This window comes from Vanellus vanellus (genome assembly GCF_965231255.1).
Source record: "Vanellus vanellus genome assembly, chromosome: 5".
Lineage (NCBI taxonomy): Eukaryota > Metazoa > Chordata > Aves > Charadriiformes > Charadriidae > Vanellus > Vanellus vanellus.
In genome coordinates this window covers 70,766,125-70,792,570 of record NC_138910.1, presented here as the reverse complement: position 1 = coordinate 70,792,570, position 26,446 = coordinate 70,766,125, and the positions used below count along the sequence as shown (strand labels likewise).

General features: G+C 46.2%; 2 protein-coding genes across 4 annotated transcripts in view; both read right to left on the bottom strand.

Moving 5' to 3' along the window:
* The window catches only part of RPS8 (ribosomal protein S8), a 530,873-nt gene that overhangs the window by 64,148 nt on the left and 440,279 nt on the right, over nucleotides 1-26,446 (bottom strand). The gene's annotated exons all lie outside the window — the stretch shown is intronic.
* RNF220 (ring finger protein 220) overlaps nucleotides 1-26,446 on the bottom strand; it is a 225,571-nt gene that overhangs the window by 13,160 nt on the left and 185,965 nt on the right. For both annotated transcript variants that reach the window (XM_082483171.1, XM_082483170.1), the window contains 4 exons: nucleotides 19,246-19,342; nucleotides 18,112-18,198; nucleotides 16,333-16,388; nucleotides 14,500-14,578 (listed from right to left, as the gene is read on the bottom strand). In XM_082483171.1, the coding sequence (XP_082339297.1) occupies nucleotides 14,500-14,578; nucleotides 16,333-16,388; nucleotides 18,112-18,198; nucleotides 19,246-19,342 (319 nt within the window). The remainder of the gene's footprint in view (nucleotides 1-14,499; nucleotides 14,579-16,332; nucleotides 16,389-18,111; nucleotides 18,199-19,245; nucleotides 19,343-26,446) is intronic.

Below are 26,446 nucleotides of genomic sequence, written 5' to 3'. Positions count from 1 at the left end.
ACAGGGAGGGGCCCTCAAGCATTCCCCGGAAAAGGTTCAGAGCATTGCACTGACATCAAGGCTTTCACTCTTGCGAAAAAAATGAAACAAACCAGCAATTCTCATGTATGTCAGGGAATTTCAGGCCTGTCCAAGGAGACTCCAGCTCAGAAGAACCTGAAGAGTACCTCGCCACCAGAAGCTGCGTCAATCACAAGATAACCCACAGTGGCACCTACATGTTCTACCTTTTTAAGGGATGATTCATCAACAGGTGGCTGAATTACTACAACCAATAAAGTGAGCTGCAATCTCAGCACTCCCGCTGCACGCACACTCTCGCTCCTTTGTTCACTAGTCACTTGTCGCTGGCACGCAGGGAAGGACCTGAGGCATCTCCCATGAGGTGATTCTGCTGGCTTTTCCCAAGGCTCTGGAAAGAGAGCTAGTTGAAAAGATCTTGAGTGATTTTTCTAATTATGACACTTCAGAAGGAACTGGAGCTGCAGGAGTGCATATGGTTAAGTACCAGTGTTATAAAGCTCCTCCAACTTCACTCCTACCTTTGTACAGATCAGACACTCTCTGCACGAGCTAACCAAGGTGAGACCTTCGTCAGAAGGAGATTCATAGCAAATGACAGTTGCTATGAAATGGTAACAATTTTAAAACTGCATAAAAGGCAAAGAAATACACATCCCGTGATAGCCTGGTGGGTGAAGACTGCCTGGGGACAGGGACACCGTGGATTCACGTCTTGCTATCAATAAATATTCCTTGGAACAAAATGAAAGAGCTTCAGTAGGAGACAGCACTCCCCACTGTGAAACACCCGCTTGCTCCTCCTCATTGGTACAAATGATTATCATCTCCCAGTTTGGGTTCTCGCCCTCAAGGAAGAGTTGTTAGTGTTTTCAAAGAAAGTCTAGAAAGGTGTTAGTTTTGTCCAAGGAAGAAACAGAATTATTCATTTATAGCTTGAAGACTATTGTTGGATGAGAAAATTATTTCCCTTCCAGTCCGGCCCATCAACGAGCTGATGCTGGATGAAGGCTGCAGTTGCATTTGACTTCCTGGAACCCATTTCTCCTTCCTGCATGCATCAGGGTACTGGAGTTTTAAAAGGCAGTGAGTGTGGTTCCTGCCCAAAGTGAGTGGCAAGCAGAACTTCAACTCTTGCTAAATTCTCCTGTTACTATCCATGGAGCTATCTGTCCTCCTCTGAAGGGCAGGCGACCCAGTGAGGAAAGGGAAAAGTGGAATCCTCGAGCAGATCCAAGCAAAGGCCAATTCATCCCCAGTCCCAGCCCAATAACAGTCAAAGCTTGAAAAGGAAAAATTTGCCTCTGCAACAACTAGAGGGGATAGAAAATGGTTTGTTTATAGAAGTCTAAATGGCTGACCCCCATCGGCCAATTTCGGAAAGTCTCTGAGATAATCGCACCTGTCCAGTAATAAACGAATGAATCAGAAAAGGAGGCTGAATAGAGGTATAAGCAATAATGCTCAGAGGCTGCCTGATACAATGGCCAATCAATAGGAGGGCTGTAGATCAGGGTGCTAGTTAGCTGGAAAATTACCGCACCGCTGCGTGCGTCACGCTGTAGGGATCCTGGACAATCAATGTGGGAGGTATTGATTTAGTTATTATCACTTCATACGCTCCAGACATTGTTAAATATACATTTATTAACAAGACTGGGGTGCATTGGTAAGAGAGGGAGCTTTAGCCACTGCAATATCTCCCAGCGCTGAACAAAGCTCAGCTGTGACAGACTTTAAACTCCACGATCTCCCTGCCAAGTGTGCCCTCAGGACAAATCCTGACGCACAGCACAGTGCCAAAGACGCAGCTCCCATCTCACAGGAGACAGATTCTGGCCATGAGCGAGTATTTTGCACTTGAGATTTCAGGAAAGCCTCCTGGAGCAGCAGCAACCAGGGACGTGGCGGCCAAGGGTCAACCCAAAGTGAGCGATAATTGCACGGTTGCTTCCGAAAAGCTGGAGGAAATGAGGTCAAGGGAAATAGGGAGAACATTAGTAAATAAAGGAAACTGGAACTACCTCCAGGGATGGAATAAAGACAAGAGTCACTTCCCATGTGTCTGGCTCCCGTGGTGGCCAGCACATTTGGGACACATGCCATTCCATTTAGTGACATTTTACCGTCAACGTGCGGCTTGTATCCTAAAGATAAGCATCGCTTAGGAGCAACTCTTCCTGCAGCAGCAATCTTGGGAACTCCCTCAGGCTTCCCTCTTGCGTGCACACCTCATATGCGCTTGCCTGGACACAGCTGGGAGCAGCCTGTGCAATATCTTTCCAGGGTAACGCCGGGGTGGAGCGAGGGTCAGAAAGCCAAGCTCCACGGATGGGGCAAGGCTGCGTACAAGTTACCTTGCCAAGAGAGGCAGAGGGAATCATAGGGAAGAAGGAATTGGCTTCCACAGCCCTGCTCTCCCGGCTTTGCCTTGACCTCATGCTGGATGTGGGAGGACTCTTTTAACAATTTTGCACCTCGGCGCTCTGATTTGACGTGTTTGGATAACGTCATTTATCAGCCTCCAGAGAGATCCGCTGAGCACGACTGCTGCTAAGAGCAATGCCTCGAGCCCCAGCACTGGTGCTTCTCCAACCACACAGGTGTGAGCAGCCTCGCCGATACCTGCGTTGTCCTCCCTGGCTGAGAACGTATCAAGAGGGCACATCCATGCTCTACTTACTGTGGACCTACACCACCACAAACAGGGGAACCTCAGCGAGAATGTTTATACAAGAGCAAAAACATGAAGGGAGAGCTCCTTGTGGAGGAAATTTGGTCTTGCACTTCTCTCTGGACTTTGTGAATAACTCTTCAGTAAGTTGGCAGTCACAGTTGAGGATGTTGGGTACCAGGGAGTCTATAAGACTGGACAGACAGCATGTGATAGTTTTCAGCCTTTGTGCCCAATGCATGTTTTTCTACTGAAAATAAGAACAAACTTTCTTCCTCTGAGCAAATCTTTGCTTTGTTCAGGTAAAAGGCCAGAAGAAGGGCACAAAAATACCATGGAAGAGGAAATAGGACCTATCTGTAGCTTTGAGCTGTTACTCAGCAATCGCCTCCTGGGAAATCTCCCCTGGGAATCGGCTGCCCCCCCTGCTCCTTTGCAAAAAAACTTTAACCCAAACGCTGGTTATTTGTCAAACATTAGCATGCATGTGATCTTTGTTTCTCCAAATTAAATCGAGCAATTCCTACCCGCTGTCCCAGTGGGCAATCACAAGCAATTCCGTTAATTAAATTATCTCTGATTCTGCAGCTCTGGAATCTCTCAATTGACTAAGTCTGTGCTTTATCATCAACAAAATACTGGACCAAAAAGGAAACAAAAAAATGCTGATGTCAAAGTGATTGGCTTCAGTTAACCCTTCCCAGCTGGATATTAAGGGCTGCTCAAGAAACTGTTGGACTGGAACGAGCCCAAGAGCGAGAGCCTCGTACCAGAGATACCAGCAGCAGCTGTTCACTTGTGTTTCCTTTCCATTGTACAGGAAAAAAAAAAAAAAGCAGCATACCATCACTGCATCCAGCTTATTTGAGAGCCACAGAAAGATGCAAACTGTCAGCTGCTGAAGAAGCAGAAAACCTCCTCAAAGATCAGTAAGCCCCTGCAAATACCCCATCCTCCCCTTGCCCAGATCTCACTTGATGTACCCCACTGTTGAGGAGTCACCGTAAAACATTCCCCTTTGGTTTCTTTCAACTGGGTATAAATTTTCCTTTCTTCATAAACAGCCACACTGTACACAGCATTCCATAAATTTTTACAGTTCCACTGTTTGTATGTACCTTGTAAAAAAATGCTTAGCACTGATTAAATGCACCACCAATAAAATTTCATGGGCTACTTTTGACACTTGATATTCTGACCTTCCTCTCTCTTCCTCAGACATTTTTTTTTTTTTTTTTTTGTATGCCTGTAAACACGGCGTGGCAGAGGGGAAAACGTACAGTACCACTGACAAACCCGAGTGATGTCTTTATTTTTAAACAAAGCCTTTATCTTCCCTCGTCCGAGGTGCAGGACCTGATCCCAGCAGAACATACACGCCATTTCCCTGCACCGGGGCAGAGGTCAGGTCACTAGCAGCTTACGTATCATAAATATTGGAAACAGACTGGTCGATGCTTTGAAGGCAGAGTCAAGCTAAAGTAAGATTCCAGGAGCAGAGAAATTGCTCCTGGCCATATCCAACCACGGCCACAGATGACAATTAATATAACCACTACTGCGCTGCAGAAGAGAAAGCCCACTGCAGTCCTCGCTTTGCGGGGCACAAATCTTAAAGACTTGATAAAATGATCTGAAAAATGACCCCAACACCAGTGCACAATCAATTAATTGCAAGCCTTCTCTCATAGCCAATTTACGTTTGGGTGAGAGGGCAACTTTTTCAGAGACGAGACCATGTTTTTATTAGCCTGTTACACGCTGCGCATCGCTACCGCGACACCGGTGACGCTGCCGAACGGCAGAGCACGATGATGCTGGCTCGGCTCTCGCTCATATGCTGTCTTCAACACAACTCCCTTGCTGAGTTTCAAACGCTAACTAAAACCAACCCTAAGCCTTCCGGGACAAGAACTGCTCCTGTTTTCAACCTGATGAAAGAATCCAGCCCCACTTTCAATTTAGCAAGTGTCACCTGCAGCGAGTGCTATAGCTAATAATACAGGGAGTTTATTTGGGCAGATGTGAGTGAGCACTACTGAAATCAGCACAAGATATATAGACACAAAGGCCTTTTGCACTTACTGGAGTGCAAGAACATAACATGAAGCTGAAAAAAAAAAAAAGCTTGCTACTAAACAAGCAAAACACTTAAATTCATAAATAAGATTTTAAAAGAAAAGTCACAGGTGGCTTTAAAGGGAAAGAGACGCAGCTCAAGCATCATCAGTATGTTAAGTCTCTGAAAGAACTCCAGTGTGAGGCACGGGTGGCAGATTGACTGCGAATCACCCCAGAACATGCGGGCTACTGGACTGGCACGATGCACTGTGATTTTTATTTCACTAGATGATGAGCTGGCTACGGCGGAAGGGGCCAGATCCCCAGCAGCAGAAAACTGCCCAGCAAAGCTGTTTGCAGCAGAGCCGTGTCAAAACACACCAAGTGAAGTTTAGACCCTCGGTCTGTAAGAATGCCAGTGCTAAGAGCAAATCTTCCAGCAAGACATCAACATTTTAGGAGCTGGCTTCCCCTTTATTTAGCTAAAAAATTCATTTATTGGGTTTATTTGTTTTTAGACTAACCTCCTTTAAAAAGGCTGACTTACAATCTTGTAAAACATTGTCACATGTATTGAGGAAATTGGCAAGGATGCTAATTTATTGTCCTCTAGGAAAAAAAAAAGTAAGCCCTCTTTCCTTGATTAATGTATGTTTTTGTATTGTAAGATATTAAAGAATGTTGCTTCACCTGTAATTATAGAGAATAGTTTATTTTGGCAAAGTGCCCTGGCTTCTGGTTGCCAAGTTATGAATAATGCAATGTTCCCCATTCTAATTTCCGTGTTCTAAGTTGTGAATTTGGAGCGGGGTGCATGCAAGGGCACACACACACGATGCCGAGGCGCTCTCAGTCACGAGCGCCTCTATTTTATACTTGCTTGCACAACTTGTTAATACCGGCATCTGCTTGCCAAATTCAGAGTTTGCTTCTGACTAATTTCATCTTGATGCAAACCAAAAATGTTGTCTCTTTTTCTCCCCACAGAGGAATTATTTCTCTTACACTTGCATGCACCGTCGCAATACCACTGAGGGGAGCTTACTGCTGCAAGAAGGCGTTTTAAGCCGCATTTACTAGGGACTTGGGTAAAGATTCCCCGAAGAATTTAATGACAGAAGAATTCATTATGCTTTCATATCTCCTCCGCCTCTATAACACAGAACCCAACAATGTCTTTACAGAAGCGGGAAGTAAATTCAGGCACTGGCTCTTTCTCTCTCGCTTTTTTTTTGGCCCGTGTTTTGCTGGGACACATGTGCCCAGCCCCAATCAAAACAGAGACAGATGGCACCGCTGATCATTCAGAATGGAAGGAGCCTCGGAGTCGGCATGTTTAGATGCATTTGTAGGGCTACGCAGTACCCGCTGGCCACTGGGACTGATTTAAAAAGGCGGCGAGTGAAAGTCTGAGCTTGCGCCAAAATTTTAAATGTGCCATTTGAGCAATTATGGTTCGACATGAAAGCTGGGAGAAAGAATGCACGGGTCATTCTGATTTCGATTTAGAGACTATGTCCCCTGTTCCAAAGAGAAAATAAATGCAATCCCATCGCTTTACTGGAGCAGCTTCGGCGATAAAGGACAAAGCCATGCTACGGAAGAGTATTTTGCTGCAGTAAGGTTTTGTTGAGGCAGCGCAGGCTGAGTTAGAAAATGATTCTCTAAACAAAGTTCCTAAATAGAAGTAATTGCACACCTAATGTGTTAATATCTCAGTTCACTTTTCAAATGTATCCTTCATCCTGGTGACCCTAACGGTATTCCTAACAGATCTGTGAAGGTGCATCATGGTCTCTATCTTAATACAAGCCAGGGCCACAAAAGGCAGGCAGTGGAAACGGAAAATGCAGCTCCTCTCCCTGCTGAGGCACACGGGTTGGAGGTTTCAGCCTACTGAAACTTGCCTCCATCCACACGTAAACTTGTTTGGATTATGACCAAGCTCCACATACAGCTAGGCAGGTACATTTTTCTACTGGAAGACTTTCGGCAGCTATAACCTGTCATCTTACTGTGGCCTGGAGGTGGTCTGGGGTTATTGGTAGCTTTGGTTAGATGATCAGGGCGCAAAATTATAAAATAACCCTGAAGTGAAGAGGAATAGCAAATTCCTAGGGCTGAGAGGTGTTCAGAAGGGTGGACACGCAGCCGAGTCTTGTGGCCAGCCTCTGTGCACAATGAAACGCCTTCTACTCCCATGGCCCGCATCCAAACAGCCGAAATAAACAGGAAATATCTATGTTACTACAGCAGCACTTGGATTCATCTGCAGCCTTTTAAGGGCTTTACCGTGGAGGTGATATGCTTTCCAGAACTTCCATTCATGACCGCTGATTGGAGGTACACAAGGGCAGCGCGATAACACATCCTCCAGACAGCTTCCTACAACTGCTGCTGCCGCCCTAGAACTTCTACACTGTTGCTGTTTCCTTTACGGGGAAAGAAAGGATCAGAATTAGCATCATTTAAGGTAATCATGCCTTCAAAAAGAAACATGAGGCTATTAAAGGAGGCCACGGCACATTAGGATCACATAACCAACTGTGGTCCCAGAGCTGGAAAAGGAAACCAGCAATGCCGAGGAAGGACAGGTCATGAGCGGGCTATCCGAGGGAAAAGCAAGAACGCTTATGCAACTGAGTGCGAAACAGCAGCTTTTTGGGGACAGAAACCGTCCAAAAGGAAAAAAGGAGAAGTGCGTGGAGAAATAGGATGAAGTGCCCGCAGTGGTGGGGAGTGCGTAAAGTTAGGACAAGCATCAACACTGAAGTGAGGGCAAAAAATCAACACGGATATTAAACTACGCTAATTACATTACTTGCTATTACACTGCTGCCGTAAAAGCAGTGACGGGTTCTGTGAGGCAGCGGAGGCACAAAAGCACAATGAATTCTTCTGTCATTAAATTGTTTGGGAAATCTTTACCAAGATCCAACTAAATGCGGCTTAAAACTCCTTCTCGCAAGAGTAAGCTCCCCTCAGCGGCATTGCAACTGTGCATGCAAGTGTAAGAGAAATAATTACAGACTCTACAGTTATCCCAGACATGGTTTAGTGAGAAGTAATACCAACAGGGGGTGGGTTTTTTTGCTACTATTTCATATTTATACTTACTAACTATAGCCTAAGAAATGCATAAACTACCAAGAGCCGTAATGACAATCATCCTGTTGTCACACAGCAGCTGGCACAGCACAAACACTTACTGAGTCCTGCCACAATAGTCAGTAAGTGCCAAAGAAAGCAGTGGCCCCATTGAGGCCAGCACGCAGACAGCCTGCGCAGCCAGGGCTGCCCTTCAACAGATGCACGGGAGCGACAGCGAACCGGCAGCGGATGGGGCACAACATGATCCCTTTTCTGCTCTTCAAAGGAACATTTCCATCCAAACAGGGAACGCAGAGCCTACGTAAAAATAATTGTTAAGTTTTCTCTTGAGAGCATCTGGGCACCATACAAACGTTTCCTAAAAAAAAAAAGAATCAGTCCCTGCCCCCTCATTCGTGCAGCGTAGGTAAGGGATCTGAATAAACAGTCACATCCTCAAAATGCTTTCAGAAGGAACACAGCAGGATCTAAAATGCTCCATCGGAGACGTTGTTAAAAACAACAGGCTAATTTTAGGGACGAGTCCTCTCTCTGACAAGCTGCTCACACATCTAAGGGCAGAATTCGTCTGCTAGAAGGCAGCTGTTTGTGTTTTATAAGCTAAAGTTTCTCTTACCTATGGAATAACTCCAATATTTCACAGGGAATCATCATCCATCTAACTGAAGTACCCTCTAACGGACCATCAGCCTCATATCCCCTTTGAAATAGCACAGCTGAGCACTTGCTGGGCCACGATTTATTTTTTACCTTCTAAGACATCTTGCTAACTCTATAGCTCAATAGTGACAGTCGAATTTCACACTGCGATAGCCCCCCATCGATTTTTCACTCCCAGGAAGCAACTCCACAAATTAAAGTTAACAGCATTTCTGAAACTAAGGAAAAAAAAAAAAACCCTAAAAGAAAAAAAAAGAAAAGAAGGGGCAGGGAAAGAAACACAAATGGCAAGATGCCTAAACCACACCCCCAACACAGGAATAAAATTCCTTCCTGGGGGTTTCACCAGTTATGGGACAGGGATGCTACTGCCCCCAAAGCCGGCAGCCACCTTGGGTTTGCAGACACTTCAGCTCTAACACATCACAGGTTCAACAGACTTTATAAAGAGTCCCCCCCAATATGAAGATGTCAAAATCTATATAAAACTGCCCCAAGACATGAGAATTAGACCAAACCTCTGAACACAGATGCATTAAACAGAGATACCACCTTCCGCCAGGTCTGAGCTCATACAGTCACGCCTGCCTCGCTGAGCTTCGTTAACCGCTGGCCTACGACGAACCACGACACTGATGCAATTTCAGTTGGTGCAGTGGTAATAATGTTTAAGACCATCGTTGGCACAAGCAATTTCTACTGAACAGTTAAAAGAGGCAGCAGAATAAAGAAATGCAGCCCAGCACGCCACTCTCCACCGTTGCAACCTAGAAGACAAAGTAATGCCAAACTCTCACTTTGTAAAGAAATACAGCATCTACCTATGCACCCTGAACACCAGTATACGTTACAAGCACGTATTACGTACTACTGAAGTACTGAAAGGAAGAACTGAAACCTAATAAAGATAAAAATCTGGACACCAGCAGCACTCAGCACAGCAGCGCTTTCTCAGCCTGGCTTTGACAATCCCAGGCTGGATCCTGTCTCCAGTTTACACGGGATGATCTCGGACTGGACCCACCAGCAGCATCATACTCTCTCTTAACAGAGCACAAAGGTTTAGCTCACTCAAGACTGAAGTTAATTTTTTAATTCTACCTTCGCTATACAATGTTCCTGTCTCCCACCAAAGCCTATTAATGGTGCGACACTATGGAGAAGGGCTGGGGATCGCTTATCCTCCGGTGTGAATTCACAACAGCTTCTGTTGCCCTCTGACACACCAGCTTAAGCGTAGCTCCTTCCCTTTCAGGCCTCTGCTAATCCTCTGGCTTCACACTCGCTCTGCTCCCATCTCTGCCCATCTGCCTGCAGGGTCCCCGGGACACACGCTGCTGCCTCCCCGACTGCTCTCACGTACTCGACTCTTTGCACGAGGACCCCGACCTAAACTTTGTTTAATTTTAGCTGATGCTCCTCCCTGTGCTGCCATGCCAGAGTCCCTCCGGAGCTGATGCTTTCGGCACAGCTGGATTGGAAAGAGGTGAGGTGGGAGGGAAGAGGAGGAAAGAGGAGATGAGAAAAAAAACAAATACAATTGCTTTTTGTCTCTAAAACCCTCTTTTTAACCCAACAAGCATCTCACCCAATGAAGCATGATAAGCATGAAGTGTTATATAAAGAAGATAATTATAAAGGGATTTAATGCTTGGCAGGCTCGTATCGCAAGGTTTATAGTGGAGGTAGCATACTCACTTAAACAGCCTTGTGTCCAGGTTTGCTATTATGCGGGCAGCACGGCTGGGGCCAAGCAGAATCAGAAACAAGATTTGTTTTTAAAAAAAAAAAAAAAAAAGAAAAAAAAAAAAAAAAAAAAGGAGCACAGCCCCCTTCCCACCAAGGATGGCAGCTCCAGTCCCACCTCCTTCCACTTCTGTCCCATCCCTGATTAATGATGTTGTCTGCCTGATTTATGACCCACCCCAACAGATTAGAGTTTCCCTCTTCAACCTCGCCCCCCTTTTACCCCCCCCCCCCAGAAGGCACAGCCACACTCCGCTGGAAATATTAGAGAATTATTAAATAAACATTCATACGTCATGTCTCTTCCCATACTGAGCTCATCGTAGTCAACGCTCAGCGGCCGGGTCCTGTTTGCTTTGGGGCTGACACCAAACAGCTGGAGTGATTCATGGAGAGGCTGGCTACAATGCTCTGTGCCATATATCATGCTCGCAGCGCTCCCTGCCCCGGCGGAGATAAACTGATCAACCACAACGGGCTGGAATGAATTTATGACAACACAAAATTGAGGAAAACAAATGGGAGGTGACCCAGTGGGCCACTAACCCAGACTCTCTCGCTGGCCTGCAATCTAGTCTGGTGGCAGAAAGCAAAATTGAACATTGGCACTCTGAATTAAGATGCTGGCTTTTAACCCCGGGGAACCTCGGTTTCAAAATGGCACCAGACCCTTGCGGGCAGCATCTCGGGAGGGAGGGGGAAGGAAGACTTTTTGCGGGGAAGGTGCTTTTTGCAGCTCTCTGTGCACGCCAGTGCTTTGGCTGAGAGCACACCGTTTTCGGAGGAGTTGGGGAGGATGCCTGGGCAATTAGGGACCGGCTGCTCTCTCTGAGCAAAGCTGCGCCGTGAGTCGAGGTAAAGGAGCGTCGCACCAGCTGAGCTCTGCCTTTGTGGTGGTGAGGGTCTTCAGCAGATGGGCAGAGCTCAGCTGATGTGACGCTCTGTTACCTCTCCCTGTGAACCTTCAGCAGCCAGGGTGTCTCCCAAACACCTCATGTTGGTGAGATGAGAAAAGCCCAGCAGGGCCGCGACACCCTGCAGTGCTCATTACCTGTGGCTGCCGTCTAAAGTCCAATGCCACACAGATGAGGTCAATGGCGAGAAACCTGCCCGAGCTACCGAGGACCTAGCATGGCTGCAACGGAGAGCTGGGACCAGCACCATGCCTCTCATCACACATGGCTGCCATCTGAAGTTCAACACAAAGCAGATGAGGTCAACTTGCCCAAACTATTGACGATGTAATGCGGCACAGGGAGCAGGGCAACAAACACAGACTTGCCCCAGACCCCACTGAGTCGTTCTACATGCAAGAGACTCTTCCATGAAAATCTAAGTTTAGATTAAATTAACTCGCTCAAGCAAAGAGCTTCAGCTGCATGCCAAAAAGAGGACCGCTTGCTGTACTGTACTAATGGATTAAAACCCAACCAAACTACACCGCTCTCTTTGCCTAGACTTATTTTTGGAAGAGAGGAGGGGGAAGGAACGTCATTCTTGCAAGAGAAGGATCAATACGCAGATCGCTGCTAACTCTATTAGCCACTGCTCTAAACAGAGAGCATGGCTGACACAGGTGGTAAACCATGTGCTTCTGGACACTTTTAAAAATGCTAATCACATGCTACACAGGGTTTACCATGTCAATCAATAATGCTCAGATTTAAAGGCAAAAATTAAAGTTACAAACAATGGAGTAAAGTGATGCTGCCAAAAACTTCCTGTAAGCGCCACCCAAAACAAGAAAAATGAAACCAATTTAGCTCCAGATTAAGAAACAGGAACTAGAGATGAATCAATTTAGCCTGTTGGGCTGGGTTGCCATATATCATGGCTCAGCAGTGGAGTGAGAAGCAGACAGACAGTGTGAAACCCTTCCCCCTCCTTTTCTGTAGGCTTCTAGCTCTGATCCCTGTTATCAATTAATTTAACAGAACCCCTCTACACAGACAAGCACAGAGAGCATTCAGACTCCTTAAATGGCAGGACAGAAACTATTTATCACACACAAATCTCAAAGGAAAGGAGAGGGGAAAAAAAAAAAAAAGCAGCTAGGAATTCTCCACCTGAAACACCATCTTGCTTTCTGAACCTTGGTGAAATAGAAGTGCCTTAAATAAAGCTCTCCCTGCTACTTTCAAAAAAATCAACGTTATTGGAAAGACTTAGCAAGACACTTAAGGGTTTTCCCATAATTTCTATCGGGTTTTGCTGACTTTTCACACCTTTTGCGGAACTGAAGCTTTAGCGGGGCAAGGTTATTGTGGAGCAAAGTGTGCACGCATACCGGTGCTTGCACACACACACACGCTCCCCCGCTTCACAGCAGCATTAGCACGAGTGTTGTTCGGAAAGGATTCTGGAATCCTTCAAAAGGTGCTAGCTAAAGCCTCTTTGATCAGATTATTAAAGCTATGTCAATTTTATCACTTGAGCTCAAGTGTTCTGGAAAATGTCAAATCCTTTCAGCTCCTGCAGTTTAAAGATTTTCAATAGGAGTGGATCTGGGAGGGTGGAGGGCTGCGGGGCTGACAGGCAGGAGGCTCAAAGGGAAGCCAGGCAGTGGCTGAGACAGAGGCTGACAGATGAGGCCAGAAGGGATGAATCCTTGCCACCAAGACAGCACGCAACGGCTGGCTCGCTCTAAGGACAAAGCTCTTTCTGCACTGACCTGCGAGCTCCCAAACTCAGTGGTCCTTGGCCAAAGTCTGCTCACTGAGAAACATCAAACAGCAGACAGCCCACGTTTTGGACATGCCAATAAAAAGCCTTGTAAAAAGGAAAGTGCCGAGACAGCAAAACAGTGGTAAAGTTTCCTCTGCAGCAGGGAGTTTCCCCAGTTAACCCCTAACTGTCAACATATCCTTCGCCAGGCTGCTTGGGCTGTCAGAGATTCCGAAATGTGCCAAGGACTCAACCTCTCGAGTCAGGACCAGGGGCAGGAGGAGAACAACCTACATTAAAAAAAGTAGTAAAGTCAGCTTAACGCTACCACCATTTTTTTTCTCCCATCCCAAATTATCAATGGACCTCATCCCAAAAATGTAAATGCGATCTGTTTAAAACACACAATTACCTCATTGCTTCCACCTCATTCAAGCTGTTTTGTCTCTCACTTGATCAGGGGGCAACGTTTTACGTCAGGCAATAATCAACTTAAAACACTGCTCCACCCCAATTAATGCAGTCCATGGCAGCAGTGAAGAGCCTGGAATTTAAGGCTTGGATCATCAAATCTGCCTGAGCACCCTAGCAGCAGCTGGAAGGAGGCTGAGGAGAGTTGTTACTCAAATGCACAGTGCAGATAAACCCATTTATTTCCATCCTGGACTAGGCTGCAGGATATCCAGCAAGCAGAAAGGGACAGGAAAGGAGATGGCCAGAAGTCCCTTCACTATTGTATATTCAAACACTGGGACTTAAACTTCTGAATCAACCGGAAGGGCTGCAGGTAAAAAAAACGCAGGAACCGAGACATTATTTCTGTTAGCAACCATAAGAAGGTGATATCGGGATCTTAAGGGAAAAGAAATTCTTTCAGCGAGGCCTCTACCATGTTATGGGACTGCTGGGATTCCCTTTTGCTGGAGAGATGGAGGGTGGAACATGCAGGTAACATGGATAAAACAGAATAGAGACCATGTGAAGGAATGCCATCAAAACCCGAGATGCAACGATAAGGTAGCTCCTCCAGTAAAAGCAGGATCCTGTGATACACTGATAGCAGAAATCTTGCAGGAGGAATAAAAAAAAAAAATATCAAAGTATGGCTCAATGAGCCAATTGCTTTTGTTAGGTTAAAGCAGGTTTGAATCTTCACCTACTGTCCAAAGTCCCAGGTCTAGTCTAGGCTGTTATACACCACACAACACATTTGAACACCCACCATAACTAGAACATGGTGGAAAGCATGGATATATCTATTTACATATTTCAAAAGAAGGCAATTTGCAGTGGAGAAGCCCTTGGAAAGCTGTGCTCAATTCCTTGTCACTGGGTACTCGTTGACGCAGATATCTGGGGGAGAACTCCCCACAGGCCCTCTGTGGACACAGCAGCAGCAAGTCAGGACACCAATAGCTCCAAATCCAGGCTTCACTTCCCTTCTCAGTGGTAGAAGCTTCAAATATGTCTAACCCCCAGACTAGCACTGCTTCTAGAACACCAGATGGGACACTATGGTTCCTTAAAACAAGAAAAATGAAAGCTATCCACTTTACACTCACTTTTCAATGTCACTGTTCTTACAGGTCTTCTGCATGGTCTCCTGTTTACTGCTTTCACCGTTACTCGTTGAGGGCATTTCTGTTGAGGGAAGAACAGATAAATTAGTAAAAGAACATTTGATCATTGCAATGAAATAGTCTGAGTTACTACAGTTTCAGAAGCAGAGGAACCCAATGAGTCATTTTCATGTCAACTCACGGAAAGAGAGAGGAGAGACCAATGCTACGTGTCCCTGTCTGGCAGGGAGGTTCTCTCTCTGTACAGCACCCTTCCATGATTCAGGGCTGAAGACACTGACCAACCCTTGCAGATGTTCCGGTTGTTCAAGCCGGGATTTAATTTAGAAAGTTTTCATGCAGCTACCACGCCAAAGTGTACTTCTAGAAAGGTGGATCTGGAGCAAATCCACCCAGCCCAGACCCTGCTCTCAGCTTCTCCCTTTTTCTGAGAACCCTCAGACACAGACAGGGAGAAAAACAAATGCCAGGTGACTAGTGCGACAGAACCGTCTGCTCATAGCTCTCCTCTACCAGCGGTGCCACGGCTCCTCCCAGCGCTGGAGGGGATGTGAGAAACCAGTCAGAGATGAGCCAGATGAACTGTCCCAGGGCCAGCCCCTGGGCTGTAGGTTCAGCACCGTGGCTTCAGGTGAAAAGGTATGAAGAAAACAGCTCATAGCAAGTGCCATCGGGGCTGCTTCCTCATCACCTCTGTGGTTGTAGTTACTGAAGCTGAACACACCTACAAGCGAGTGCTCCTGCATCACAGAAAATAAATGTGATTGCCTATTCCACAGAAGAAAATGCCTGCGATAGATATCCTATGTTCTCCGTTTATTCATCATGCCCTCGGCAAAACTGGTTCTACCCGCCCCTCCCCTACCCCACTGGCAAGCAGTTATATCTTGTAGGTACTTTCAAGGCTGAGAATCAAATGCCTAAAGCATTACAGTAACAGAACAGGGAACAAAATCATTGGGACAAGTCTCTTCAGGTCGCTGAGCTTCAGTTCCCTTCCTAAGGGAGCAAAAGGAGCACTGCCCAGCTCTGGAAATGGATTTGGCATCTGCAGCTGGAAAGCGCCAGGTTTTATTATTCTCATATTTCCACTAGGTTGCTGCTTACACTTCCAGTGCTGCTGGCATTACATTAAAAAACCCAGCAGTCGAATGGGTTTAACACCCTCCTCCCCCTAAATGCTACGAGCTTTCAAATAATACATGCAAAGGTACAATTTCACATTCACTCATCTGCTCTGCAGTCTCAACTACAGGTCATGAAGTAGGACAGATGCCAGAGCTCCCACTCTAAAGGTGCAGGCTACAGAGCTGCAGGCTTTTCTTGCCATACAGAGGCCAGCAAGGACAAGACCTACCCAACAGATCATGATACAAGTCTCTAGCATACCGTTTTAAAGAAGGGAAGATTATAAGAAAACAGTTGAAAAAACCCCAAGCAACAGGTACCTCTGCAGTTTAAAACCCCAGCAGCTGAACACCACCATCCCATAGTCAAGCTCTGATGGCTCCCTCTGTGATACAGCAGTTTGTCTTTTACTGACACGACCGCAAGTCAATCCAACCTCTCTCTCTCTTATCACCATACCAGTTCAGGTTCCATTTTTGGGAACTCCCCTGGCTGCCACTGACTACAGTTAATTGTGCTGTAAAGTTTCAAAAAGATAGTGTGATTGCATGTGCATACATATCTGCTGGTACTGTGCAAGAGCATTTGTAACTACCATTTGCCTAATTACTGGCAATCAGAAGATACGGAGTATCTATCTGCCCTCCTGTAGCACACAAATTAATAATTTACAAATACAACACTCACCATCGCTGGCCCATTTAGAAAACTCCGGCGTTATTCGAGTACTGGGTGTGCCACCACTATAAAAGAAAAGGGCAGAATGCTAAAGATTGAATACAGAAAATTTTGTTATTCAGGGAAAGCTACCCCTTCCACCCGCCACTTCTGTCTCAATACTTCTATCCATCAGATTAGGCTTCAAAATGTGAGCCGTCGGCCTGCTGCAGGAGGTGGTTTTGTGCTAGTCCACATTTCCACTAGTGTTCTCCCAACCTGCGCTTCTAGCTGCGACCTCTGCTGAATCACATGGGGGTTGTGATGCTGACTGAAGGCTTGGGAATCAAACGGCACCTGTGACCTAAGGCTCATGTTTGAATACACAATTTCAAAGATGAAAACCTTACTCGTGAAGAGAAATCCTTTGTGTTGCAATAGGTTCTCCCTTTAAGAATAACTTTACACCTTCACAAGCCCCATCTTTTCCATCGTCCCATGGGAAGAACAACAGCGCTGATGTACAGACAACTCCTAACCCTGTTCATTCTCTTGCAAGCCAGTAACAGAGACTGTAAGAGAAAGGAATCTTCTGAGCAGGCTGCACACCTGTGACTGTGTAACATTTTAGCTCTATGAGCCAAGACAGTTGCACTCAAAAGGTAACGTAGGCTCATGCTTCAGGACATCAGCTATTGTACTGCATTTACACAGAAACTTCCCAGAATTTGAAAGTGCTTTTACAAGCAACATCATTTCTCCTGTTTTAGAGATGAGAAAACAAGTTCAGGAGATGTGCAAGGACCTTGCCCAGACAGCAAAACAACGTGTTAGGTGCAAGCCACATGAAGGAACCGGGTCTCCCAGCCTTAGGTCCTCAGTCGCCTCACCAAGCAATAAGTGTCCACAGCCACTGTGATATCCTCCTGCTAAAATACAGCTTTCCTCGCTGTGAAGGAGCTTCAGCATCTTTGAGGCCCTGCCTATGGACCAGCACGGTTAGCAAAGTATTGAACGGACCAATGGCTTGGATCCAGTGTGGCAAACGCCACTTTTCTATGGAGTGGAACCTAATTTTGAACTAGTGTTTGTGACAGGCTAAGCAGTAAGAAAACTTCATTTCACTGCTCTATCAATCACTTCAACCTTGACCTCACAGGATCACTCAGTGAAAGAGATAGAGGGGCAATTTAAGCCCTGTTTTACGCAGGGCAGAGGGCTTAGAAAGCAATCCTACCTCCCTGTTAAAACTAATTTTATTTGCCTGAAATGCTTCCCCAAGTGCTCTGAACACTGCCTGCCTACGTCCTCCATGTATGTATGTGGGCAGAGCACACATCCTGCCCTGACCTCCCCAACCCCAGAACTGAAGGCAGGATTAGTTTGTGTACCCCACAACACTTAACAGGATGTAATAAAATCATACCCTGGATGCCAGCCACCCAACGTGCCAAACAAGATTCAGATGGCATCACGTTATGCTACTACTAAGAGGCCACGTTTCATCGTGAAGCAAGATGATGCATAAGGCCTTAGCATAGCTCAGTTTCCCATCGCCAGAATTCACCTTCTGTCCAGCACTGTTCAGGGAAAAGAGGGCACTGGCTGGGCAGGGGGCGGTTAAGGGAAGGAGAGTGTGCAGGGAGGCTTTATGAGGCTGCATGGGTAGAGACGGAGACCTATCGTCACACCAGGCTTCTTTGTAAGTCTCTCTCGTTGTGATCTTTGTGCTCAAGTGAACGGGTATTTTCCACAAATTGAGATTCCCCAAGAGCAAACGAAAGCAAACTAGAAAGGCACAGTACTTACTTTAAAACAGCACCTCGGAGCGCCTCCCTCTCTTTGGCTTCGCCTGGCTCTTCTCCAGTGCAAGGGATAACGTCTGCCTCCGTGTACCTGAGCACAAGGGGTTAAGGAACACACAGCCTCGATGCAGACAGTGGGAAGGCTTTTGAGATGGTTGGAACACTAGCTGGGATACAGAACAAATCAAATCCAACTGGGAACCCCTTAAAAGAAGAAGGGTTGGTATCCATGAAGAGGCTTGCTTTCAAATCCTGGATTAAAGTTTTGGTTTAGGTCGAAAGAAACAGAAAAGTCTTTTGACAGCAACATGGCGCCGCAGCCTCTAAGAAGGGGAAAACCAATTCCTCAACCTCCGCAAGCCTAACTTGCACAACTCCACTATTTCTGTTTGAGGTACAGAGATCTTTTACCGGCTAAGGATTGGGACTTCAATCTTAAAGGCTGGTACAGATTTCAATAAAATCTAATTCTATAGCTATACATTCCTCCTCATCACAGCTAAGTCAACGTCTGGCTAATACTGGCTAATCTTGCAGGGATTCCTCCATGATGGCTGTACAGCTGCTGCAGGGCAGAAGTCTGCCCACGGCTCTCCTAGAGCTGTCTGAAATGCCTGGCTCCCAGATGGAGAAGTTCCCAAAGACTGCCCTTAATGATAGTTATGCCCACGAACTGTTTAATGAAAGGAAAAAAATTCAGTCTCTCAGAGCGGCAGCTGAATAGTGCTTGAATTGTTTACTGCACAAAATCCCTGAAAACAAAGGGGTGTCTTGTGGAAAATAAACTCAATTCCTACCCATGAAGCAGGAAAAGCTATCCATATGGAAGAAACCTGGATGGAGACAACAGATTGCTCATGAAACAGAATAGGGAAACACTAACTTTGATCTCCTGCAGTGTCTCCTACAGACTTCATCAACCATGTCCGAAGTAGTGCTGCATCAACAGTGGGATCCCAAAGGCAGCAACTGGGAATCCCTCCTAATTCAAACAACATGGGAACTGGGGAAGGCCAGTGCCATTTCCAGTAGGGCTGGACACAGATGATCTACCATTACCTAGGGCAGTGCCATGTGAAAGCTAGCTGAAGATGCAACTTCAGGTTCCCTCTCATTAAGAGCCTTTCAAAAACGATACTGTGGTTTCCCGTATTCAAGTGTGTCGTCCCCATCCACGTCCAGGTCAGCGTCGCTGTCTGGATTCTCCTTACCGCTGCACATGATAAACCCAGAACCTAGAAGAAAATAAAACATGTAGATGAGTATTTGAATGGGAGACAAAGTGAAGCAGATCTAAGGATGGTGGGACAGCACCAGTCTGCAGGCTGTCCTTCGCTCTTAACAGCCTCACAAAAGGTACCATCTCTAAAGGCTGCACAAGGACAATTTTCTGAAGACTGCACAGAAAACACTCCCAGAAATGGACGCTGGATTTTATCTTCTAAAATGCCCCTCAACACTGAAAATGAAACATTCTTGAACTTTTGCTCTCCACATGAGTTATTTGAAAGTTGAAGGCACTGGAAGTGTCTCTCAAAGGCAGAAAAAAATTGAAGCAAAATAGAGAAGACTTTTATTTTTCATAGAAGTGGTTAACACAAAAACTAAACTACCAGCAGGTAAGAGAAGGCCACAGGGACGTTCTGAATTAGTCCTTACTTCAGGCAAATAGGGCAGGCAGAGACTAAAATACAAATACCTTTTTTTTTTCTAATGCATTTAGTCATGGCTTAAACATTTCATATTGTAAAAATCTAAGAAAAGCAAACCTCTGTCTAGGAACAGATAAGATTCCACAGTCATTAACCACCCCTTACAAGCATTTCTTATGTGAGCAAATTGCAGTGCAAGCCAACAGGAGTCCCACACTTCCAACAAGGGTGGATCAGGCATAAGGCCAGTCCCAACTCCAGCAGGAAGTGAAAGTAAACACTTACACACGAGACTGAACCAAGTAACAAGTGCCACTTTCTAACAATACATACATTTATTTTGGTTCTCAAGCATTTTGTTGACTGTGTTATCGCTAACTGCAACCAGACTTCTCTTAATTGAATCTGCACGCAGGCACCTACAAAGATGAAACTTCATATGGTATTTGCTGTCTAAGGTTTATTAATAGAAACTCGGGAAGACATATATTTACTCTTTATGGGATCTAACACTGGACACGTCTCCCACGAGACTGGAAATTAAGCAAAGATCTCCTGAATCCTAGGGTGGTGCAAGATTCTCATTTGCGTTCAATTCTGCAGGAGATCTAACCTGTTTGGAGACATAAGCTACATAAGACAGAAACTGGCTCTCTCTGGCTGCCTCCAGTAGCCTCTTTCACTTAGCATGCCACTGTCCGGACAGCAGACCTGGACACCCGGATCATGGACAGAGGGTACCTGCTAGGGCCTGAAGGACCTGGCACGTCCAGATGACTGGTGACCTAAGTCTGTGACTAGACCAGGGAGCACATCCCACTGCCAAATGCTGAAAGAGTAAGGCAGAGGTAGCCTTGGCTTCGCACAAATGCCCCAGAAGCGGCACATTTCTGCACTGTGAAAGTGGTTCTAAGTGCAGAAGACAGGTTAAAATCAATGTAGAAGCACCGAATATAAGGTGCATGTCTGAAGAACGAGGACATTCCCAAGCGTCAGGGTAGCTCTTTTAATGCTACTGATGTCCAAGTCCGTTCATCCCTCTGGGGTCTCACCAGCACACTTACACAAGCTTGTGCTGTCAGCAGCAAACTTGCGCTTTCCCAGCCCAGAAGAGCGAGCTGTATTTCTAGCAGTTCACATGTGTGCAGAGAGCAGGGCAAGGCGAAGGTCTTATTTCCAAGGACACCACGCAGACACGGTTCTTTACTGTCGCTCTCTAGGAACGGACGCTCTCGCTGATTCATTAAGCCCCCAATAAAATTTGTTTATATGGATTTGATATTTCTATTCCCTGAATATAAAGAAGGTCCTTAACGACTGATAACCGTAGCATGACAATGATTTTAAGACTAACCTTTCCCTAGAAGCATAAACTACCTTTTACTTCAAAGTAATTGCCAGCCTTGATTTTCAGCAGAGGTAACAAAACCAGCATCGACAACGCAGCATCCCCCATCTGTGCCAGGTACTGCAGGAGCCATCCATGCTGGCAGGTCAGGTCAGCTCTGCAGTGTCACTGGGGCAGTCCTCCGCCATCAGACCCCTTATGAAGTGTTTCACGTACTGGCTGCACGCTGCCAGCCAACACACGTCACGAGCTGCCTCATCTCTCTGCAATGGCTCATCCAGTAAATCTTGAATTCTTCAGTTCATCACAATGTTTGGGAGAAGATTTAGGGGAGTAAGAGAGACCTGTCAAAGAAGCTGGATAGTCTTTTAAAGCTGCCTTAGAAATCGCAGTGGACGATGGGGTGGGTAATTTACAGGCATGGCATTTAACCTGCAGTAACACCATCCCCTGCACCTGGCATTACTTTAGCCCATCACTTCTCAAAGGCCATAAACTTTGGACACACAGGTCTTCATTTTTCTTGTAGCTGTGGGAAACACAAATCATACAAAGCTGGAGCTGTGACTTGGCCAGTCCCAGAGGTGATCTGAATGTTAGCCAGACAATGAATACTTGGAGCAAGTGCCTGGGGGGGGATGGTGGGGTGGGGAAAGGTGTCCAAAAAGAGCGAAGGCAAATGGGACTCCCGTATCCCTCTCTCTGCAAGGATGCCAAGCACACAGCAAATATCCACCTTTCCATCAATTTTGTTTCCAAGTGACTCAAGCCAACTGGTGGTTTATGGTCAGAGCTTAAGAAAAGACGACCTGCTTACTGCGATACAATTTACAAATATTAAGGCACCTTGACTTCAGAATCCTGGTGTCCTTGCTCTCAAAACCTTTGTACTTAAGAAAATCCCTTTTAAGTCTGTAAGGAAAATACTCCAGAGACCTTTTGCTGAATCTAGCTCTATAATAGGAACCATTGCACTGCCAACAGAGTACTATCCCCTCCTACATACGGAGGATACAGAGGAATGGTTTGGATAGTACGTGTTGTGATGACAGATACACACTGGGATGATCTGATACAGCACTGCAGGCAGAGAGGAGGGCACAGCAGAGAAGTTCGTAGGTTAAGATGAGGGGCAGGAGAAGGGCAAATTTTCTTTTCTGATTAAACAAGGACTCCCAGGCCAGGGCCTAAAGGAAGCTGCAATAAGGTGATCCAGCTCTCAGATTTTCAGCAAATATGGATTTTTTTTTTTTTTTTTTAACATGACCAAGTGCAATCCATTGCAACACCGTAAAATCACCTGATTCAGAAACTGTATGCTAAACAAAGTAACCTCCGTGTACCCAGAAAGACTATGAATTAAGCTGTGCTATCAGTTTTAGGACTTCAGGGGCTGCTTTAAAAAAATAAAAGGAAAAACAAAATCCACAAAATATGTTTACGATGTGAATGAAAAGGTCCACGAATCCCAGTACTGCCACTTCATGCACGAGAACACCAAAGAACAGGATCCAGAGCTTGGTCCAGCATCACCTAGAGAGCATACGGCCTGCCACCGGCATCCTAAAGCCCTTTCATCTGCAGCAGGGATGGATTTTGAGGCCAGTTCCGGCAGGCTGGGGTTTGGTGCCACAATTTCGACCTGACCCTCCTTGTCTAACTTCCTGGGGTTGCTTCCATGCACAAAGCCAGTGAAAACACCCACGCAGCTGTTCAAATATTTGACGTCTGAACTGCTTGACATTATTCATTCATCTCAGGCTCATTCAAACCAGATTTCTGGACAAGTGCTGTTATAAATGGATTAAGAGGACCACTAAATGCAAGGAAGGCCCGATAGTATCACACCTGCTTCTCACTAACTCAGCCCAAGTGTAAAGAAGGATCACAACTTCCAGCTCCTGCCGGCGGCGTACGCTGCCATCCAGGAGCAAGGAAAATGTGAAATGGAGCGCAGAGGGTGTCGAGCAGAATAAAATGGCCTTTGCCACGGCATTGTTTCGGACCTGTTAGAGGAGAACGGGAGCTTCCAGAAGAGCCCCTACCACTACACTGGGGTGATTTGCAATTCAATAGCATGCACTGGGAACGGGGAAGGGTTCCTCCAGCAAGGCTCGGCTTCTGAAGGTCGCGCAGTAATTCACAGCCATCAGCAACGCTGCCTAGAGTGCACCTCTAAAGCCAGTGCCGCTATCCAGAGGTCAATGCTTGGGACCAGAACTTTATCCCAACGTGTTAATAAAGTGAAATCCAACAACTGAATGTTCAGTTGTGAGTTTGACCTAGGAATTCACAGGAGACACGGTCTGCAATACACAGAAGCAGCTGCGACTCTTACAAAGCGAGTCACCTAAGGCCTGAGGAACGTAATTCCACACGTGAATTTGAAAATGCGGCTTCCAGATGAAAAAAGAGCAACCCAAAATGTAGACTCTCCTATACCTTTTCCTTGTTGAAGAATTTTTTGCTCTTGCCGTGCGTTTGGTAGAAGGCAACCGCTTGTCATACCCCGCCAGCCCCGATACAATTAGCCTCCCGATGCTAAAGCAGCACAATCCTCTGACAGTCTTAATCCCAGCTGCCTCCTTAAGGTCCAGACAAACAGGAGTGAGCAGGCAGGTCAGACGCCGGTGCCATTAAGCAGAGAAAAAACAAAGTTACAGCTCTGTCTCCAATCCCCATTGCTCTTGTAGCCAGGTGCTCTGACAAGCAATTCCAGCACTGGTATTGAGTGGCACCTCTATAAACCCTGTGACAGTTTGGGAGACAAACTCCCCCATCAATCAGAACGTACCTATCAAGATCACTTACCCAGAGCGCCCGCCACCCTCCAGCACTGTGTACACAGCTTTGCTTGGGCTGGCCTCGGAGCAGTCTGCCCGAACACCAATGCAAGGTAGTTTCTGAAAAATTTAGGTACTCTACACAAGCAACAGTGTTTCTGAAACAGGGAAGAGCGCTGAAAAGCGGAAAAGATTTGTATGCCACCTCGTTGCTGCCAGGCTGCAGGTACCGGCAGGCTACAGGAATCAGCTGAGCCTGAAGGAGGCTGGAAAAAACACTTTCCGCTTTCTTCCATGTGTAGATTAATAATGGCTGGAGATAAATCTCATCAGAAATCCTTTTCTTCCCCTTTCCTTAAGTTTTCAGAGCACTTTGCTTTCTCGTAAGGCATCCCCCACGCCTAAGCATCCTCTCTGATCTCCGCTCCACTTCTCAACTCTCACTTCTTTTGTGCAGTCCCCCGATGACTGGGCATCTCAACGCCTCTCAAGTGAATGGTGGCTCAAGCAAAGACCGAGAGTCATTAATTGATATATAAGTAGATTCACAGAAGAGATAAAAGGGCCTCACATTCAAGTCCCTCCTTTTCTCCATCACATTCAGTGGCAGATGGTCAAAGTGACAACATATGCCGCTTCAGGTGTTGGCAGCACTGCCAGCTCCTGCGCAGGCATGGGCTCACACGGAGACCGGCAGTCTCGGGAGCAGAAAGGTAAGACAACCAGACCAGCGCGGACCCGAACAACCACAGCCAAATTTCATCAGCACAGCCAGGAAAACACAGACCTGCTATGCCCTGTCTCTGCTCCTCAACTCCTCAGGGGGCCAGCTGTTCTGTATATATTTAATTATCACTCCAAACACGACTGAGGAACAAAACTAAGGTGTTAGTACTATTATTTGCACCACCATTATGAATGCAGCTACTAGACTCTGCTCATGCAGAGGATCCAACTCATCTGTATAACTCATCTGTTTCTCCTGTTTGGCCCTCAAGGAAGGTAGAGGTATGTCAAATCTGTACCAGAAATATACTAGAAATCCAGAATTTCGTGTAAGTTCTGTAAGTGGGTCTAAATCCAGATCCATCTCAGGGGCACGCAGCTCTGCAGTGGCCTGTTTTGGCTGGGAAGAGGCATTCACTCTGCTCGCAGGTAATTTACACGTGTTCAGGAAAGAAGAAAAAAAGCCTCCCGTAAATCTCCAGAACTGCAGCCTTTGCTAATTACACTCCTTGCAGTAACCCCCTTCTGCACAACCTCCCTTTCCAGCACGTTCACTCTATTTTCTTAACGAAATGTCACTCGTTGGCTTCTTGGAGAGTAAAAACAATGAAGGCAATAAAAGTAGTTTATGCAGACACACGGCCAGGCCTCACACACACTTCCCGAGAATGGCTCTAAACTGGGTTTATTTCATCAGCTGCTGAAGTATCCCAAACTAGTACTAAGAGGACAAGGTGGCACGGATGCCGTTTTATTTTAAAAGGCGTTTGGGAAAAAAAGGGAAAGCCATTAGAGATTTTTGAAAACAGGAGTAAGGCAGAGATGAGGCCCTCCTGAACAGCAGTCTTTCTACACATCTCTAACACTTCCCCAGCCATATTTTTGGACAGTGAAATTGTTCCCCCTTTTCCCCAGCACAAACGGGGATAGAATAGTTCCTCTGGTGACTTTCCCAGCCTGTTGCAGGAAAAATGACATTCGGAGGCCATGAAAAGCTGCTTGCAGGACGAGGGTTTCATTTCTCTGGAGCCAGATCCATTTCAAGCAAAACAGTGATTTACCTGGAAAACTGACACCCAACTGTGTTGTTACAGCGTACACCTGAAAGAGCAGATGCATCCATCTGATGCCGTCTATTAGCTCCCACAGAGGCACAAATGGGCTGCCAGAGACCTGACTGCCTACCAGCGTCTCGGACGCTTGCAGTGATCTCTGCTAACGCATCAGCGGAACAGCTGCCTTTAAAGAAAGGGCCATATAATTTTATGACCATTAACATCATTTCACAGCAGCGTGCTGAACAAAGGGCAGGCAAGCTCCGCTCTACAGGATAAGAGCCAGCTGCTGCAAGGCTCAGGGAAGAGGCTTCCCTACCCCTCGCAGCCCAGAGGAGTATTCCAGAGATTTCTTTTATGCCTCTCTGTAACCCATCAGGTGCAGATTGTGGCTGCAGAGGTGAAAATGCACTCAAGCCCAAAGGTCTGATCTGGTGTGGCCACTCACGCATGGCTGCCTCCTACAGCCTCACGCCGGCCTGATGCACTAGGGTGAGAAGTGTCTCATATCTATCTCAAAGGCTGCTCTTCAAAACCCAGAGCTGAAGTACAAAAGCAGCAGCAGCAGCCACGGTCTTTGCAGCTACGGCTCGTTTTCTACAGTCAGGGAAAGGTGGATCTGAAAGCTTTTGTTCCCCTGGGGAGAGGGTGGAAACAAACAAAAAAAGGAAGAGGGAGAATTAAAGTAATCTTGAATCACTAAGCAGATTCACATCACTGGATCAATAAGCACCACTGACAGGGATCACAGGAATGTCGCAACTTTGCCAATAAT